The sequence below is a fragment of the Grampus griseus genome (assembly GCF_964374135.1).
Source record: "Grampus griseus genome assembly, chromosome: 6".
Classification (NCBI taxonomy): domain Eukaryota; kingdom Metazoa; phylum Chordata; class Mammalia; order Artiodactyla; family Delphinidae; genus Grampus; species Grampus griseus.
The window spans coordinates 67,210,147-67,231,671 of NC_139000.1; the positions used below are offsets into that span (position 1 = coordinate 67,210,147).

The window sequence follows — 21,525 nt, forward strand, 5'->3', positions numbered from 1 at the left end:
AATTGACTCACTTTAAGTAGCTAATCCACATAGGTATCACTATATTATTTTGATAAGAGAAAAGAAGGATATTACCTCAAAATGGAGACAAATGATTATCCATTAATTTTCATAAAACAATAAGAATATATGATATAATTCATCTTCAGCTGTGTTACCTGTGTCTGCATCATGTGAACAAACTGTTGAAAAGGAGGTTCTATAGAGCATTGTTCAATTTTACCTTAAAAGCACTTAGTCAAAAATAAGTGCTTTCACTTGGTTGTTACATAACGATTAATTCACCATTTTAAGCATTTCAGTAAAATAGTGTTTCCAGTTGCTCTATCTGTGCTGAATGGAAAATCACTTTGCTAAAAAATAAAGTGCCAATTACTTTGATATTTATGGGAATATGTTGTTTTGATACACCTATTAATGACTAACACAGGAAGCAGTTTTGAAAAAAGAAGTCTAAGGAAGTTTTTTTTTTTTCTTTTCTTTTTAAATAAAAAACATGTTCTGTGAGAAGTAGCAATTCAGTAAGAGGCCTGCTGCGTCAGTTTCACATAGAGCTGCTGTTGGCATATAATTTCAGTAACGTTGATAATGGCTTGCTATATAATAAGGCAATTAATGTTAGATTCATATACAAGCCAACCTCTTTGGGCTTTATTTTCCTCACATCTAAGTGAAGAATTAGAACCATCAGTAGTTCTCAAATGTGCTGAGCTATCAAACGCTTTCTTCAAAGGAAATCTTACTAGGGAGCCAGATAAAGGAACACTGTTCAGAGTGAAGACCTGAAAGATGTAGAAACCAGCCTTCCGCACGTTTCATGGACCACAGTTTGAAAATTGCTGAAGAAATGATCTTTAAATTCCTTTATATGTTTCTGGTTCCACATTCAACTAGCCGAGCATTTCGCTAAGTGTAAAGAATTGCTACTCCAAATACCCTGTGAAACTTTAGAAAACACAATTATCTGACCATTTTGCTCCTTTATTTCATTTGTGTTTTAAGTTTTCATTTCACACACACTGGAAGAGCTTCCCAGCCACATTTTTAGCTGACAAATTACAATTTTTAAAACTCATAATCTCACATTTAGTGTTTACTTACTGCTTGTGCCCACATTTTACTACCTGATAAATTCTGTCCTTGAGTAGAAATTATTTTCTGGAAATTTATAAAATAATTAGCTTGTCATCAAATTATCTGCTTTAAGTATAATGCAATTGAAAAACAAAAGTATATTTACTTATGTAAAATACCATTTTGCTTTTTGATTTTCTTATAAGACAAAAAATTAAATGGAACATGTGTTCTTAGCCATTACTTTCCATGCTTTTCATCTTTACAGTAAAATTGTTAAAAGGTCTTTTTTTAGGTCTTTAGTGAACAATTAATTTTTGTGGGTGGTCTGACAACACAGCTTCAAGTCAGGAAAGCTGGTTTGGAAGCCTCCTTCTGATCTCCTAAAATCTTTTGCAGGACTTTTAACGACTCTAAATCTGACTTTCTAACACTTATTTAGCAATAACAATATTCAACCACTGCCCATGGGGAATATATTTTGGAGTTGATTAGGGTTAGAATGATACAAAAGGCCTAATTTTTTAAAAAAAATACTCTATATACATTTATTTTTCACCCCAAGAATCTAAGTCCTCATCACCATCCCACCAGAAATCCACAGGACAAGAAAGAGGTAGGTAGGAAAGGTAAAACATACTATGAGTAGAATTAAGTATTACTGAGCAACACTATTTTTAAATAAATAAATAAATAAAGAGGATTCTCTAAAGAGTGGAAATTTGTGCATGGAAATCAAGAAATATTGGCTAGAGGGCTTCCCTGGTGGCGCAGTGGTTGAGAGTCCGCCTGCCGATGCAGGGGAAACGGGTTCGAGCCCCGGTCCGGGAAGATCCCGCATGCTGCGGAGCGGCTGGGCCCGTGAGCCATGGCCGCTGAGCCTGCGCGTCCAGAGCCTGTGCTCTGCAATGGGAGAGGCCACAACAGTGAGAGGCCCGCGTACCACAAAAAAAAAAAAAAGTAAAAAAAAAAAGAAATATTGGCTAGAGAATTAAAGAGAAGTGGTAGAGGACTTTGAAACAAAAATTGAACAGTACGAGGTATTTTCTTAGTTGTGTAGGGAAACTTGAGATTTATGATGGTCTTAGTCATCCATTTACTCAGCTTAACCCATTCAGGTTGAATTTAGGCAAAGAAGAAAAAAAAAGTTTCCAGGCAGCTAGCAGTACCCAATCCTATGTCATGTCCCATGGTCACCCGCTGACCAAGAGGAGTGGTGTTGGGGGTTATTTTTTTTAATTTGGGAGTTTATTCTCCCTGAGGCCCCAGGTACGAGGGAGGCAATTTTGCATGCTTGCATGAGATGGTTAGTAAATAAACACTGATGACCTTTTTTGGATACAGAATTCTGTGTTAGACTGTTAGATTATACAAAAGAAATGAATAAGAATAGTACTTACAACAGTCTTATAATCTAGCTATGCGCTTATGTAGTTCAAGCCCTATGGTATAATTTAATTATTAAAATTCGAGTGGAAAAACACAGTTTTTGAGGCCTGCAAAAATTAGCAAGCCTTCCATTTATCCGTCTTTGGTCCTGGAAATGACTGGAGCGTTGGGGAAGAATTTTCATTAATATGAGATGGCCAGAAAAGCCTAAGGGAATATATTGCATTGATGTGTGCATTGAAATTTGCCTGAATGGTTTGATACCGCAGGTTACCAGCTGACATCGGCTGAGTGTTACGATCTTCGGAGTAACCGAGTGGTTGCTGACCAATACTGTCACTATTACCCCGAGAACATCAAACCCAAGCCCAAGCTTCAGGAGTGCAACCTGGATCCTTGTCCAGCCAGGTCAGTCACATTTACCAGTTTATTTACCATAAACATAAATCAAGTTCAAATAAGCTTCTTAAAAGCTGGTTCATTAAAAATAAAATGAAATTAAAAATAAATAAGTGCTGCCGTCCAGTGTCCGTTCCTAGTCACGTGTTATTAGAACCCATGCCCCTCACTCTTGCTACTGTAAGATGCCATCTCAGGGTCTATAGGTTTTCCATTGGTAAAGCTACAGGTAAAGCACTCTGCAGAGTCATTTTCTCTTCTGATTTTGTTTCCCTCTGGTTACTTGTTTCTGACCTTAACAAACGTGATGGTACAATGTTCTCAGGATTCTTTGCATTTTCACCCTGTCACCTGATCAGTGAGATGATCAGAGCCGACCATATTTCAGGGTCACAGCTGACCCATTTTAGCCTATGGTGGGCCACACCGATTAACCAGAATCAAAACCAGCCTTAGAACAGTTCTTCCACATTTAAATAAACTCAGCCTTTGTTGAAGAGAAAGCAGGACTTATTTCTAACAGTCAGATTCTTTTTTAAAGGTCTTTTTAATTAGGAGCCTTAAAGAGACACTTGACACTTTCACCTATGTTTGCTTTGGGGAAACCATAATTGACCCTCAGTTATTTGCAGGATCAAGAATCAGACTGATGAATGAAATATCTCAGATGATGAGTAGTCATAGAAGTGCAGGTCAAGAATCTTTTCATGGGTGTAATATTTGCCTTTTTAGTTGCAACACTACCTGGTAATTTTATTAACTTGGCTTATTCATCCTCAACACGTGAGAGAGGATATATGAAAACTCTTATCCTACAAAACTCATCATGAAGACCAAAAGATAGAGAATCCTTTCCAGGACCCTTGGATTTCTGAGAAACATCTCAATGGTATTTTTTAAATCATAGTTTATTAACTATATATTCATAAAACAAAACTTTGAATAGGTAAAATACTACATGAGCCATGTGGCTGAAATTCACTCTATTTTTGAATTGTAGGCAATGCAGTTTTAGTTTTTGTTTTCTGCTGTTACCTTTTAAAAGTGTATTTTCTTGTACTCTTTCTGCCTCACATTCAGGAATTCTAAGTTCTACAGGTGACGTGAAATTGCTATTATTAACTTACTCATAGGCACCACATTACCTAGCTGATAAAAGTGAACTCAGAATAACAGGTTTTCATTACAGAAACAGACGAGTAGATATTTTATAAATATATAATTCAGGTGAAGTTTAATTTTGCTTCATATTACACCAGATAACTATGTATTAAAGATTGGATACGGTATAAAACCAAATGAGGTGTTAAAATTTTGCTTGGACCTCTTTATTTTGGAAATATTAAGGGTATGAGGTATTTTTAGCCAAGATAATTCTAACTCATGCAATTCAACCCTAGTTTAAAATTATTTTACTTATTATACGTCTTTATCCATACCTATGCCAGGAAGACCAGTGCATAAAAAGCATAATTATCCCAATTCAAACAGGTTGACTCAGCCATAGAGCAACTTTGAAGGTCTTATACACAGTCCTATGAAAATTTATGTGTGTATTTCTAGGAGAAATGATGACTTCACTTCCCACAACTGCCTTAAGCTTTTCCCTCACTCAGAAAAAACTTCAGTGAAGAGATGGCCATGAAAAACAGTTGTGAAGTGAAAGCATTTTGTTAACACTTTTAAGAAATACGTTTCTAATCAGTAAATAATTTACTCATTTTTTTTCTGGCTTCTGATTTTCACCTATCTTTTCTGTTGGAGTAATATTTTTGGCCTATTTCTTATTATTCAAAAGCAAAAGGCCATCCTACATGAAAGAAGTTTGTGAAATGTATCTTTTTTCTATGTCTATGTTATTTTAAAACATCTAATACAGCACATGTATAAATGTTGGGACAGGTGGCTATTAAAAAAGAGAGAGAGAAAAGGAGACAAAAAATAAGTTAGAAGCAAATGTCAGGAAGCTGCTTTTTTATTACAGAGGTAATTAAAGAAAGCTGTAAAAATTAAGAGCAGTAGAAGAGGTTTAAGAGGAAACTGCTTTAGGAAATGTAGATATGCTAGTCTGAGGTTAAGATACTTCAGGATTGCTGTGAAATTCACTGAACTCATTTGCATATCCAGGATCAAAGCAACCTTCCTGAGTTCCTAGAGAAAATAAGAAGTCATAGTCTGAGAAAAGGAGATGAAGAGACTCGATAAAATAGGTCTGCCCTCTCATCAGACACAGCAGAATCAAACCCCCAAGGAACTGTTTTCTAACTACAGATTTAACTGTCTAATAGTAAAATCAAGAGTGACATGGTGACATTAAACAACACCTTTGCACCCAAACCTAGAAGCCCCTAAAAGGGAAAACACAAGAGGTATTGTTTAGAACAAAGTCACATATTTTGGAATTTCAAAAGAAATTTATTTTATGTAGCCATTGAGATAGTTCTTCACTTTTCCTGTATTAGACTATGGTTTTGGGCCGATTATTTGAAAGCAAAATCCCATTTAGATAGCCATGTTCATTCCCTGTCGAGATTGTGAAGTACCATGGACAGCAAAAAAGGCACTAAATAAGTCTGTATCCCTGGGTTTATTATTTTACCCTTCTGGGCCTTAGTTTTCTCACCCACTAGTGGAAGTGAGAGGGTTATTTGTTGCATTAAATTAGTGGTTTTCCAACTGTGCCTATAGAAGTTGTTGTTCCGTGGAGTTGCTTCGTTAAATTTCAGTTTATATATTTTGAAGTATCTTTAAACAATAACTCACAAAAAGTATACTCAAACATAAACGAATTGTTAACTTGGTCAAGCTAAGCTAAAATTAAAAATTGTTGTAACAATAGTAAAATTATTTCACTACCAAAGGAAATACTTTTTGCCCTCATTGTTAAGTTCCGTGATTATGTCTGTTTAATTAAAAAATAAATATCTGAAGATTGTAACGTGAGCTATAAAAATTGTCACCATTAGCAACTACTTCTCTGAGATAAGAATTTTCTCATTACTACACACCTAAAACCAAAACAAATCAGAAATAAACTGGATGTGATAACCGTTAGCCATAATCCTTGATACCCAATTTTTCTGTTTACCAAAATAGCCTCACTGTTCTCATTAATTTGCTGTATAATAATTTGAACTAATGAATGACATCACTTACTCATTTCACTCACCAACAGCATCCATAGGTTTCTATGGTTGTGGCTGGATTCGTCTAGTGGTTCTTGGGACTAAAGAGATTGTTGACATCTAGCCTATTCTTTCCAAAATAATTTTCATGTTTTCATGGCTTTTTTCTGATTCTTCATGCTAACTCAGAAATGTTGGTAAGTTAAAAGACTATAATGAAAATGATAAAATTCACTAAAAATCTCCAGTGCCCACAGATTATCACTATTAATGCTTTTGCTATATCTCTTTCCAGTTTTGTCTATAGCTCATACATAGGTAAAATCATTCTGTATATAATAGACACGTGGAATTCAATGACTTAGCATTCTCGTTTTCCACTATTCTAAAGCAAGCCTGAAATGAATATCCATGACATGTAGTAAGTTGACATTTCCTGAGACAGGAATTTGAGTTCCTTTCACTACAAGACCAACAAGTGAGCTTACCTGGTGGCCAGATGTTCCATCCCAAGAAAGCTGTATTGCTCTCTACTGATGGCATTTATGCAGTTATTTTTATGACATGACAAAATTCTTTGTTTCCAGGCCAAAAGCGGTCTCAGAAAAGAAGCTAAAACAATGCTTATAATGGGACAGAAGAGAAAGTGAAGTTTAAAATTTAATAACTTTTAGCTAAAATTGAGAATATTTCTCACAGGTGCCTCAGAGCTATGTTATCACTAGTCCCATCACACACCCTATACAGAGTATAGTATATGTTCTGGTGGTGGTCCCAACTTGGGCACACCCAGAAGTCCGGAGGCATGGCCCTTTTGGATATCAGAGATCTGGACATGTTTAACATGTTTTCTGCTTCATTGATTTAACACTATGGTAGCTAAGACACTTGGAATCTTATCAAATTTAAAATCCTCCTCGTGCCTGCCATGCTATAATCATAGCTTCTGTTTTACACGAGGGGGAATTATTTTTTTAACACAGTACCTGGTGATTGGTGCAATGGTTTGTGTCATCATTGCTTCTTGGATGAAGGGTAAAGTCTATCATGTGGCCAGAAAGCCTCCAAATGTATACCTGTGGTTCAGCAACAACTAAAAAGGCATAGTTTTAGTTCAGCTAATAAGTACCTTATGTTTTCAGAGTGTCTTTCAATGTAAAAAAGGCTACATTTGGCCTTACGTAACTCAGTCTAGGAGACTGGTAAGACTGTTAAGGCTGTCTGGGGGGAATTGTGCAAGACATTATTTGTGAGAAGATCAGAGAACCACCTTTTCAGGTTATTTTTGGTTTGTTTTGGGGGGGGGGTTTGGCACAGACCTCTGCTTTTCTCTCCAAGGCAGTAATGAAGGGGGCTTAAATTGGCAAAGGTTGGAGAAGCAAAAAAAGCTCTCACTCATCACACTATCATGGTCACAATCATTAGCCAACAAATCTGTTTTTTGCTGAAACTCCATACAGATTCCCCCTTCCCTCAAGGAATTCAGAGCAGCAGTCCTAAGCAAATGCCCAAACTTGTATGCCCCACGTGGCAGTTCTTTTGAGTTCAAGTGGACTTATTTTGTCCAGCACCATTTAATTTGACAGCAAATTGCATAAGTCATCCCTGGCCATGGGACCGAAGTGTGAACAAAAGCTCAGAACTGAATCCTAATGCAACTTGAATCCTAATGCAAGAGAAATAATCTCCACCGTGAGTGACAGCATGTACAGTGGACCTATAAAACCCAGTCACGCTAACTTGGTGACCAGCTAGTCCAGTGGTGATGCAGTGATTATCACTATACCATGGTGATTTAGGAGGGGAGCTTTGGAACAACATAGCCTGGCTTGGGATCCTGGCTCTGTCACTTACTGGTTTGGGTAGCCTTCGGCAAATTCCTTGTTCTCACTAAGCCTCAGTTTTGTCATCCTCCAAAGTAAGGATAATAGCTACTTACTTCGTAGAGCTGTCATGAGGAATAAAGGGTGTAATACATTTAAAGAGCTTAGCAGCGTGCCTGACACGATAAGCACTCAATAAATGTGAGTGGCTGCAGCTGTTATGACTAAGATCACCATTACGATAATGTTGATGTGACTTCAGAGAAACTCCTAGACTCTCCAGAAATCAGCTATCTCCTCCATGAAAGGACTTGGAACTCTAAAATTTCATATGGGTCTTCTAGAGAGGTAGCTCTCTATTTGCTGTTTTCACAACAGGAAACATAAATTCCTAGGAAATTCCTTCAGGAAAGCAAATCACGTTTATCAGATTTTTATAAAATCATGATCGTGAAAAATTAAGATAATTAGCAACTTGTAAAATCCCCACTTAACCAGCTATGAGACACTGCCATTCAATCTGCATGGGGTTTATGCCATGTCCGTCTCCAAAAAAGGAGAACTCAATGTAAGGGCTAGAACATGGTTTTCTCAGTTGGGAGTTAAAGTATAATGAAATGTTTTCCTAGTCACGAAGCTCTGTTTGTTTTATAAAAGTAGGTAAATTACTTAGAAAAGTAACAACTTCCTTCTTTTTGCTCAACCTCATTTGAATATACTACTTTAAGTAGCTAATGAATAAGCGACAAAAAATACCATCGTAAAATCCCATTTGCACTTTCATGCATTTATGATGAGATGAATAAAGCAGAGTTCTGATGTTTTTTAGAATGCATGGTCGTACCCTTCCCAAGTTTATAGACCTACCACACAGTATCAGACAGTCAGCTCTAATTCAGTTATGGGACAATTCTGTTCTTCCACCAAGCCAGTTCATCACTAATAATAATGATCACTTCATATATTACATTTTAAAGTTTTTAAAAGTGTAAATATATGCAATCTTTTAATTAACTTGTGAGTTAATAGGACAGATATTATCATCATCCTCATTTTTTACTTCAATTTTTCAATTTGACTTTACCAGCTAAGTAGCTTCTTTACTTAATTTCTCTAGGCCTTAGTCTTGCCGTCTGTCCAATGAGTATAGTATTCCTGTCAGACAGGAACCATAGAGAGTACATGAGATGGTGCACGTAAAGCTCTCAGCAAGATGCCAAGCGCTCGATGCAAGTCAGCTATCGTTATTGAGAACCAACCCTATAACATGACTGGCCCAATGTTACTGCTGTTTGAAGTTTCTACAGTGCTTTCACATCTGTTATCTCAATCCAGTTTTACCTTCCCCAGGAGGTTAGCAAGACAGGGCTTATCATCTATATTTACAGATGAAAATACTGAAGCCCAGAGGAGTTATGCGATCTGCACCAAGTCAGGGCAGGCAGGAGCTGGGTCATGGACCTAAGTGCCTCCGCTTCCAGAGCAGCTCCTATGCTACATAAACTCAGGTCACCTGCCCCCGTGTCATCATATCCTACAGGTACCCTTGTTCTGCATGATGCCTGCAGCAACCTGTGCGATCTGGTTTAAACCCACCATACACCTCCACAGCCAGCACAGAACTGCCAACCATATCAATGCAAAGTTTGGTGCCCTGGATCTCTGAATTGACCACAGACCTGGGTTAAGCATGCCTTTTTCATGTAAACGTAAATACTGATGTTTACTCAAATCAAACAATGACCAAATCATTTGGAACAGTACAGGAAAAGCTAACCAAAGCCCAAGGAAATATTAGTCCTATTTACTTAAAAGCAGTTCAGAAATTGCATTCATTAATATCAGAAATGTTTAACCACAGAAATATAGATATAAGGAAATTATGATATTTTGGATCAAATGATCAAAAACTCTCCAGTAGTTGGTTTTATAGCAGAAAATGAATATGTATCTTTAAAATGTTTTCAAATCCTAGACAATGAAGCAGGGTTTTTTTGGTCTGATTTCTGAAAGATAAATGAATGTTGCCTAGCAGCTACTGTGTTTTAAAAAAAATTGTAACCTATTTACAGAATATTTCCTCATTTGCTGGATGTCCAACTTGCCTCTTTAAATGATAGGGAAACCTACGGTGTTTTGTAAAGTCATCAAGTTTTAAAATAGGAGAGCTTTTGAGATGATTACCTAGTTCAGTGGTTTTCAATCTGTGGTCCACAGAACTCTGAGTTCTGCCCTTAGCAGCCACTAGGAAGGGGACAGATAAGATAGAGCTCCATGAGATGGGTTTCCAGGCACCCATTCTTACTTCATCTTAAAACTCCTGATTTCATCCAATACTTAGATTTTGCAGAAGACCAACACAGAGGTCCAAATGCAGTGCACTCAAGGTCACACAGAAAGAGAGTTGGCAGAGAGAACAGTCCTTCCATCTCCCAAGTCCTCAGGGGGTCCTTGTCCTCATTATGCTATAATCCTTTGTGCTCTGCCACTCATGAAAAAGCATGGCTTCCCTGGTGGCGCAGTGGTTGAGAGTCCGCCTGCCGATGCAGGGGACACGAGTTCGTGCCCCGGTCCGGGAAGATCCCACATGCCGCGGAGTGGCTGGACCCGTGAGCCATGGCCGCTGAGCCTGCGCATCCGGAGCCTGTGCTCCACAAAGGGAGAGGCCACAACAGTAAGAGACTCGCGTACAGCAAAAAAAAAAAAAAAATCAATTTTAGAAAAAGCAAATGGTTGAGTCTCTGCCAACTTTTTATTACTTCTCTCCTCCCCCATTCTGAACAGTTGCTTGGGAAGAGATTGGTTTCTATTGGCCTGAAGTTGTTGAGAAAAGATGAATCACTCTCTTCTGTGCCAGAAATGCTCCCACCACCCACAATTGCATTCATTTTTTTATTGAGTACCAATCTCATGCCAAGCTCTGTGCTTGGTACCATGGCAAAGGCAAAGTAAAGCCAACGAGAGTCTGGACCACAACACTGCCCGAGGGAAGTTGAATTGTGCAGTTACAAAGCAGCATGATACCTGAAAAGACACATGGGACAGACAGGGAAGAGAAGATCTTTTAAAAAACTGTCATGGCTGTTTCTGGGAGATGCCCAGTGGAAGAGATGTAGAGCTTAGCCAAGCAGCTTTGAAGCACAGTTGCCATTAAGCTGTCCTTTCTCTGCCCCAGGTTACCCAATCACCTCTGCTTGTCAGAGCAGCCAAACTACCCTCTAAAACAGCCTGCCCCTCATACAGATGGTGGAGCTAGCAAAGGGCAAGGAGTGGGACTAAAGATGTGCACCGCGAGTGGCAGTTTGGGAGTTTTTTTAACCTTGTTCTTGTTTGTTTGCTCGCTTTCGTTCTGGATGGTAGCTTTGCTTTTGTGTCTGCACATCAATGGCATGATTTCGTTGACTCATTATTTATGAATTGCCTCTGTGCAGGGCACTGTGTTAAAAGATATAGTAAAGAACCAATACGGATTTTGTCCCATATTGTTAAACTAAAGAAAATGTATACATAGTTAAAAGACAGTATGCAGTTAAAAGTGATGAGGGGAGTTAGTGCTATGGGTATTTGGAAGAGGAAGAGAGAAGTGTCTGGCTACATGCTGAGAGGGAAAATAAGGACAGGCTGTACAAGAGGTAGCACTTGATGAAGAAATTTCACTGGGTGTTATGGGCTGCATTGGGAAGTAAAGTATCTGTTGCTATGACAGCAGTGAGCAGGCTGGATTGGAGGAGACAATGCCTGAAGGCAGGGAAATCTGTTAGGAGACATGCGAAAGGGCCTAAATTCATGTCACAGAGATGTATTTGGCAGACATCACTACTGGAAGACCTCCGTGTCTGTAGGGAATACAGGAAAGAGAAGAGCAAGGATGCCGCGTGGTATCCAGCCTGGGTGGATGGGAGGATGGCAGTGCTCTGAACAGTAACAGTGATCACAGGAGAAGAAGCAGTTTGTAGGGGAAGATAATGAATTGTCTGGACCCACTGAGCTTGACATACTGAGAGTACGTCCGGCCATCAGGACGTTAGAAATGAGGTTCTGCAGCTCTGGAGAAGAGGCAAGAGGTGAGAGATGCACTGGAAGGGACCGTTGAAGCCATGAAAGTGACCCCTTATGATTCGTTTCTATTGTAAGAAGAACCCAGAACCTCGCAAATTAGGTGCTCATGAAGTTAGTTACATTAAGACTTTTCTTGGAAAGAGAGATATGTCACAAGATGTAAATTTCACACCTGAGTAGTGTGAGCCTGAAGAGGGCTTGATTTTTAAAGTCAGGGATATTGTTCTATAATAGCTTCTGACATGATTTCAGTACAAAGACTCAGTCATCTTTAAGTGACACATGGGAATTGAAGGGATAGCCTCATTTCATCCGTTTATATCATGTTTCCAAATGTTTCTGTCTTTTGCTTTCTCAGACTTGAATTTTGTTTTACTTAAAAGTTCTAATTCCTGAAAACAGAGAAATATAAAAAGAAGAAAGCAAAAAAAACCCCCCAAAACATCCATAATACAAACACCAGGAATTAACAACTGTTTTGGGTCCTTTTCTAATATATTTATGTGTACACACACACATGTATACACACACACACACATATGTATACACATACAGACACATATATAGGCTTTACAAAAATGATTGTATAGGTGGTATATGAACACATAAGTTTTCTTAGTATTGTGGATTACATTGTCCATTCTATTTTGTATTGGATTTTTTCAGTTGACATTACATTTGAACATTTTCCATGTCATTAAATAGTTCAAAAGACTTCATGTTCATATGCTGCATAATATTTTGCTCCATGAGTTTGTCATAACATGGAAGCATTCTCCTGTCATTGGACAGTTCAGCAAGGTGTGGAGGATGATGTGCAATGTCTTTCTTCTACTTATGTCACATGAGTCCAGAGTGACCCTTTCTTCATCCTCATCTTCTTCCCACCATGACCCTTGATTTGAAAGACTTCAGATGGAATCAAGTCATTGCCCAGTGTAGGAAGTGCATGAGCAGTCAGAATAGTGAAAGCAATGGAGAATGAGTAGTTTTACCCCCAAACCAACTGTTTATTACATTTCCCTTTGCGATCATTTTTAAAAATTATTTTTGCCTCCTTCCCCACTGCATGTATGTTCAGACACGTCTGAATGCATACATAAACATGTATGCACACACGTACACATAAAAATGAAGACCTAAACATGGAAAGAATTTCTTCAAGTCCCTAAATGGCATCCTTTTCCATCATTCTTCAATAGATAAACTTTGCCTAAGAAAAAGATTAAGTGTCTTAAAAGGAAGCAATGGAGAGTTAAGTTTAGGCAGTGTTGCCTGCCCCTCTGTGACAATGTGGTGAAAGGCCAGGGCCATGGCATGAACCCCAAGAGAGAGCAGAGCCCATGCACATGAATATGCATTAACAGGACTGGACAGAGCACCATTGTTTTGATATCTTTCTGTTTTCACAGGTGCCATAGAGTCATTTTATGAGTCTTCACCATGACCTATGCCACAGAAAGACAAATATAGCTATAGTTTTGCTGAATCCAGGTTTAAAGCTCCTCGTTCAAACAAAAACATGATTTCTAAATCAGTCCAATGCAAAGCCCAACATCTTGAATTCTGTAACTCCGTCTTTCATTCCCCTTCTTTTCTTCTAGCCTGTCTCCTTCAATATTACTGCCTCCATTTTAAACATCATCAGCTGATAAATCAGTTGGCAGGGATCTGTAACAGTTCGTTCGCCTGTTGAGAATGACAAATCATAGCCATAAATTTTTTCAGGTGCAGAGACAGCGATATGCATTTCTGCATTTAGGTCTGGATGTAGGCATGAGTGAAGATGCTAGGGTTCGCTAAAATACAACTGCGAAGTCAGTTGTCTGTGTTCCTTAATTAACCACCAAAGTTATTAGAAGAACTTTGGAAGGTTGGAATTCTACCAAATACAGTTCTTTTAGCAAGAAATTTTCCTTAATTACTAGGCAGAAGAATTATTGGAAAGAGATCCCATGATTCTAACCAAAGACTGGATTAACCTTTCACATCCAATTTCTTGTCAAAAGAAGGCAGAAAAGAATAGGAAGTTTCTCTGTCTTGGAAAACAGGGAGAAAAGTTTAATGCTAATATTCATCCCATTCTTGTGTTTGTTAGAGCTATGGGATTTTGAACTTCCTCAAAAGGCAGCATCCGTTTTCATGAGCATCGTTACTGAAGAGTAATGCACATACACACACCATGAAAGTTTAGTTATATAAATGAATACCTTTAGTCACACAAATAAATGAAGAAAATTTAGTCATGTAAGATAAATAAGCAAATGACTACTCCAGTGTTCGTACCTCTTGGGAAGAGAAATCTGTATTCAAAGATTTGTTTCTCGTTTTCTTTCAAATTTAATTTCTCTCATTTCTCCCTTACCTTTCAGTAATTTCTTCAGGAACTACCGTTTTTATTACTCCCTCTTTCCTCCTTACCGGGCATTATGTCCAGCCAGTGCTATTTTTTATCTTTCTGTTCTACAGTATACCTTGCTCATTCTACCCAAAAGCTTAGGTTTACTAGCCATATAAAAAGAACGTACTGGGCTTCCCTGGTGGCGCAGTGGTTGAGAGTCCGCCTGCCGATGCAGGGGACACGGGTTCGTGCCCCGGTCCAGGAGGATCCTGCATGCCGTGGAGCGGCTGGGCCCGTGAGCCATGGCCGCTGTGCCTGCACGTCCGGAGCCTGTGCTCCGCAGTGGGAGAGGCCACAACAGTGAGAGGCCCACGTACGGCAAAAAAAAAAAAAAAACAAAACAAAACGTACTGTATCATCCTATGTCAGAGGATGGGATCAAAGTGAGTCTTAATGTATTTATTTAAATATAAATACAAACATGTATATTGAATACGGATATTCATCCCAGAATATCCCGGAATACATGAGTTCCATTCATCCTAGAATAGAATACATGAGTTCCTTCAATATTCAAAAGAAGGACTTGCTATCGTTCGTCAGTGGTAAAATAAGTGTCTTCTGCTCATGACCTACCATGCCTTGCTGCAGCAAATACATGACATCCGTGAACTGAGCTCTCTCTGTCTCCCACTCTTGAGGGAGAGTCTGTTGTATTAGCCCTTTTATCCGAGATTCATGAGTCATAAATCTCCCACAAACAAGGGGACTCAGCAAGAAGAAAGTCTTGCCAATTGGAGGCTTTCCTTGAAATCAGTGAGGTAGTTAGTGTACTTTATTGGCGTCCTAAAGGCCTCTGGGGACCCCCACACAGCCTATAATATCATTTCTTGTGAATCCATTAGCCATACAGCCTAAAATGTCATTTCTTATGGCTCCTTTAGTCTTTATCTCTAAATCTCACGGGTTTCCCAGAGCACCAGGTATACTAACAACAGTCAGAACAATCACAACCACCACCATAATAGCAGTTAACGCCATATCACGTTTTATAGACCACAAAAAAAGATCTTTCATCTTTATTATCACATTTTAACTGCCCTACCTTTATTTTAGTAGGGAATGCGCTTTTGTTGATCGTTGCCTACTATATTCGCTGGTTCCCCTTCCCTTTATAAAATAACCAAGCGGCTGCTTTCCAGATTTTACTAAAATCCTCGGATTTGCCAAGGGTGCATTCATTACCTATTTGCTAACGCATGCTACATAGTGTTGTCAGGTCCCAGGTACCTACTCTTATACGTAGCTCTCTCGTTCATCAGAAGTGAGACCGTAACTGTAAAACTGCTTGGTGAGCATCTGGAAGTAACATTAATAATGATGATAATAATGACCTCATAGGATGTATAATTGGGGGGATTAAAGAACATTTACAAGCTTATTGTGTCATAGTTAATGATGAGGTGCCCAGTCTTCTTACTACCACCCTTTCCACTGGTATTTCCTGCCTGGATCAGAGAACTAATTATAGTCAACGGTGCCCTTTCAAAGAACTTGCCCCATCCTCAAACAGATGCTAGCATAAAGATTTTGAACTGTTTTAGTGTTGTTTTTTAGAGACAATTTATTAATGTTACTTTGCATTTGTCTAAAGAAATTGTATAATGTAATCATTTAGTGTTTATTTTATTGTGTGTACCTTCTACTCAGAGGGTTGGCATTATTGTTCCTAACAGTGACGGATACAAGCAGATCATGCCTTATGACCTCTACCATCCCCTTCCTCGGTACGTAAATCAATCATCCTGATGCTAGAATTAGTAAATTAGTCTTCTGCTTCTTTTATACATATATATATATTATAGATTTTGTGTTTCTCTGTAAAAATAAGATGGTAGATAGTATGTTTTGCAATCCATCCTGAGCTCTGCTTTTGAATAACACTGGTCTGCTCAGACTGTAAGCTTGTCATTCAAAAACCATTTTAAGATACGATCAGATTACATTGCAGTGGACACAGTAATTCACTATGATTAGATACAGTGTATGGGTTTATGTTATGTCTTTCTTTCACTCCCTTTGTCCTTTTTTATGTTTCCTCTGCAATAGGACCCTAGTCATTAAAGCACTGTTGCTAACTGTTAAACAAACACTGCCTGAATTATTATCCCAATACCACAAATGTGGAATTCCAGATGTGGTATTACTCTGCATAGGGGTTTTGAATATCCTTTTTTTGTTCCAAAGAAATTATAATTAAATACAAAAAGGCAGTTTTTTCATATCCTTATGGTTCAGAACATTTGGTGCGGAGGGGAGGTTTTTCTTGCGTTTTTCTCCCAAAACATAAAATTCCATGCACTATGCTGCTTTTTTAAAGTACGGTATTTTTTAAAACTAGAAAAAGTCATTAAAGTGATTGAGGAACTTTTAAAAGAACTTGTTCTCTTTATTAATATATTCATAAGAAAACTGGAGAAGCTGAAAAATACTCTAGCTACTGAGTGTATCGCCTGCCACATTGGAAAGAGCTCCCCAGAGAGCAGAAGTTAGATTTGGGTGTGAAGCCACCACTGTGCTAAGCAAGACCTTTGCTCTATTCTCTTTGCTCATTTGGACTTCAGGGAGCCAGCTGCTGTTTAGAACCCAAGGTTTAAATCAGATCACAAATAATTGGAAATAATCCACGGTGGTTTGTGCAATTCCAAACTAAACAAAGCCCAGAAAATAATTTTATTCTGAACTGTAAAATAAAGCAGAGTTTGATTGAAAATCTTCAAATACTTAATGAATTGAAATGCAAAAAGAGGACCTCGAAGTCTTTTAGTCCAGCTCCCCACTGACGCTTCCTTCTCCCACTCTTCCCCAGTAATCGCACCCATTCACCACACATACGTAAACACATGTATTTGCACAAATATGCATATATGTGTATTTACTACAGATGTATTCTGACATATTTTATACACACACACACACGCACATGTATAAACCAATACGAATTGTCATCCAGCTTCTACTTAAATACTTCCAGTGACTGGCCCGGAACTCACTTATCACCATTCTAATGGTAGCATATAGAAAGGGGTACTTGATTAATACTATATATAATTGTTTGGGGTTTTTTTAAAGTTCTTCCACTAAGGAGTTACTTCATTCATCAGCTCCCTCCCACTTTCCTATGTCTATATTGATAAAGACAATAAATGACTTTAGAATGCTACTGATGTATCCTTTTGCTGGTTTGATCCAGAACCAAACTCGAAAAAACAATGGAATGAAAATATAAAAAGATTCATTTAACTGAACCAAGATTTGATTTGATTTTAATTCCTGTATCTGTAAAATAAGTATTCATAGGATGCATGTATCTGGTTGGGTGAAGGCCGTGGGTTTCGAGATAAAGGCACAGTTGGGTATCAGGGGTGAGAACAACAAGTTGATGTTTTTCCTGTAATGGCACTCCTCAGTTTCTTTCCTATCTATGATCTCTCTTGTTTATATTTCTGTGGTGTGACTAATGCCTGTCTTAGGTTAAACTTGATTTCTTATATATTCAGATTTCCCCCAAGTGCCTGAAGCTCAATATTCTCAATGAGAGGTTGAGATGAACCTCCTTGATGTTTATTTGCACCTTGTCTTCTGCACACTTTGGCCTGTCCATGCATCACAGTGGGAAAAGACAGCTAGCAATTAGACTATATTTCTTACCCCGTGCACTTCTGTTCCTAAACTAATTGGAAAGTTAGATATTCTGCTTTATTGATAAAGCCTTACTAAATGGAAGTTATTTCTACGAATATGTTTTCATTTCTTAAGAAGAATTAAGGCTCAAAAATGGTTCTCAGAGGGCAGCTACTTACTGATCAAGGCAGAAGTCTTTACTTATTGAGATTATTTGAATAGGTTTAAGACCACAAGTGTAGATACAAAACACAACATTAACACAAACAAAGAATTTTTAGATTCTTTTTTCTTGCTTTCAGTCTTTGACTATAACATATATCTGAATATGATATAAGAACACAGTCTGATGAATAATCTTTAATTTATACTTAATATATGCAACTTTTCCACATAATCCTTAATTTTGAGAATTTCTTAAACTAAATACACTGTGTACTTAAAAATTAAAAGCCAAAGGAGTTAAAATATATGAAGTCATCTCTTATTCTTCCTGGGCAAGATTCTTGGATATATTTTTTTTTCCAAATACTTACCTGGTCCCTGTTTTAAGATATCCTAACTGATGCCCTCTCTGAGCTTTTGTTATACTTTCTTTAAAGCACCGAGATGTTTTGCTTTGAAATTCCACATAATCCTCTTATTATGCAAGGATTCACATTATAACTTTTCACATATAGAACTACAGTTGAGTGCCGGAACCATACTATAAATACTTGGAATAATATTCAAATCATTTGTCTTTCTGTGATCACTGACATTGAAAAGGATACTTATTACTGGTTACAAAATTACACAATGGATCGGGTCCAAGTGTCGAGACAGAAATTAATCACTGTCTCTTTAGAAGGGTCCAGTTTAGGGATGTTAGAGTACCAGTTAGAAAATGTGCTCTTTTTATGGCATCTTAACGTTCTAAGAGATTAAATGTCCGTTCAAAACATATTCCCAGTTCACTGTCCCATCGAGTCTAATGCAAATGTGTACGTATACATTCAGCCCAATTTCAGTCTGAATCAGACCTGTTATCCACCTCCAGCTCTCCAGAGATTTACATGGAGACAAATGAGAACTGGTCTTACCCTTTGGAAGAGAAACTCTCTACAGAGCTGCTTCCTTCTCTTGAAAGGGAACAGAGAGTCTCGAAAGGGCTAAACAGAGGACCTCAGTTTCCCCATAATAACATTTTCTTATGTGTCTCCTGGGGAAACATGCATAGGAAAATATTGTATTTGGTAGCATGTTTAGGCTGTTGGCAGTGTAGATAACAGTTGTTGCCTAGACTTGAACAGTGCAGAGAAAATGTGGAGGAAAATTCTCTGTAACTGGGAAACACACATTCTCCAGGCTCTTGCAGAGGAGAAAGCAGGCTCACAATACACATGAGATCCCATGTAGAGAATAAGTCACGTCTCCACGGTATGCCTGTGTGGTCTTTTTACATTTAACTATTCAAGTGGATCAACTTGGTGACATTTTGTTTTTCTCTCATTACAATGATATCTCTCATAATTCTAAGAGAAATCTTAAATCTTGAGCAGTCCTTATCAACAAGCAGACTATATATGCAAGAAAAAGAAGCCCAGTCCCCCTGTTTTTATTGTTAAAAACTACGACATTCTTTAAACCTACGGGAAGAGAGAAGAGAACCGGGCAAAGATATCTCTCAGCCTCTGGTCCCAGATGCACCAGAGCTGCGTAGAGATCTGAAGAATCAATGAAATTCTCTTAAGTGCTATTGACAACATTGCTATTTTTTTCCTTACTTTACTTTATCTATAGATTCCAATGCCATCAGCCTTTGAACCAGAGCCAAACTTCTTCACAATTCCAGGAGTTCTTTAGGGAGTGCTAACTGTCAGTACCCCCGCCCCTAGCAGCTAGGGAACAAGTAGATAACGCCTATATTAACATTTTGGTTCCTAATGATGAGACAGTTTGAACATCAGAATTATGCTAAATCCATGTACTCCCAAAGTTGATGACTGTAGAAGCAAGGGAGAAAGAGTATTTGATTTACCTGAATCTTTCTTGATCTTCTCATGTAAAAGTGTCCAGAAGCTAAGTAATAAAGTATTGCATCGAAAATGAAAAGTATTATCCCAGGTACAAACTATTAGTGTTAACTGATTAAGCAATTTTAGTCTTGAGATAGATATTGAGATAGATAGCTACTAGATAGATGCAAATATATTTATAAAATAATGTAAATATTATATATACACGTACACCCACACACAAACACACACACAGACACACTCAGAATCTATACTGAAGCCGTAAGAAGAAGGAATGAACAGCCCTCTTTTGAGTAGGCTACAGACCCCACAGTTATCCTTGTAGACCACTCTCCAAGAGTAATTTCTCACATTTGTGTAGAGCTTCGAGGCTTACAGAGCACTTTTGCCAGCATCGAATCCTCTCTGACTCGTCAGATTTCAGGCCGTAGCTGGCTTTTGGTCCTCTGGAGTGTAGCCTCTCAGAAGCTGATCGCCCCGATGGGCACTGGGAAGGGGTTGGTGGGAAAGCTCACTGAGGAGGTGGGCAGTGTGCGTGTCTGCCCTGATGACTCCCCTTGCTTCTGTAGGTGGGAGGCCACCCCGTGGACCGCGTGCTCCTCCTCGTGTGGGGGGGGCATCCAGAGCCGGGCAGTTTCCTGTGTGGAGGAGGACATCCAGGGGCATGTCACCTCAGTGGAAGAGTGGAAATGCATGTACACCCCTAAGATGCCCATCGTGCAGCCCTGCAACATTTTTGACTGCCCTAAATGGCTGGCACAGGAGTGGTCTCCGGTAACTGTGCCTTCTTTCTTTGTTCGTTAGGAGAGTAAGTCCACTCTTCCCTCTCTTCATCATGACCCCACCACCCACCCTGTGCAGCTCCCCGCTTCTCCTCTGGAGGGGTCTAGAAGCCTACCCGTTTAGCCCCCAGAGCAGGCTTGCCCCGAATTGAGTCCCGCCAAAAGTAAACGAGTAGGAAAAAATGTATGTATATATTTTTTTCAAACATCTTTCTTCAAGCTACTTTAAGAAACCTCTGTCACTCCCCATAACATTCCCTCAAATGACAAGAGGAGGCAAATGTCTGTCAAGCATAATTGAGGCCGATGACTGAGCTTGAAGCTGTGTACGCTGTTCTGATGGTCAAGCTCAGTAGACCAAAAGTTTGGTTTCATTTTTTATTTCTTCTACTTTGTCTATGTCCAAAAAGTGTCTTCAGTGGATTAAGATGAAAACTATGTATATTATTCACTGAAAAAAAGATGAAATGAAGATAGCAACATAATTAGAATGGAGGTGAAGTGGGATTAATTAAAACCAAAACAGTCTAGACCTTAGGGAAGCCACTGCAGCAGCTTAAGCATAAAATGTTATTTGAGGGATCCTGGCTGCTAGTGGAAAAAGGTGTGAAATGGCACAGGAGATGGAAAGGTGAGATGGAAAGATGTGCCCACAGCCACAGAGATGGCAAAGGGCTATTCACTTAGCCTTTGTGGCAGCAGATCGGAGCTGTGACATCTTCCTATCTAGACTTGTTCCCAGGCATGTAGAACCACTGGAGGTGCTGTCTCCATCTGGCCATTGAATCCGTTCCTTTCAACGTCTTTTTTCCACGTCACTATAATCAATTG

General features: G+C 38.6%; 1 protein-coding gene across 2 annotated transcripts in view; it reads left to right on the forward strand.

The window, feature by feature from the left end:
- Positions 1–21,525, forward strand: part of ADAMTSL1 (ADAMTS like 1) — a 468,923-nt gene that overhangs the window by 189,484 nt on the left and 257,914 nt on the right. Inside the window, exons 9-11 of one of the 2 annotated variants that reach the window (XM_082657540.1) lie at positions 2,733–2,871; positions 15,947–15,997; positions 20,482–20,686. In XM_082657540.1, the coding sequence (XP_082513666.1) occupies positions 2,733–2,871; positions 15,947–15,997; positions 20,482–20,686 (395 nt within the window). The remainder of the gene's footprint in view (positions 1–2,732; positions 2,872–15,946; positions 15,998–20,481; positions 20,687–21,525) is intronic. The other variant, XM_082657541.1, reaches the window with a different exon arrangement.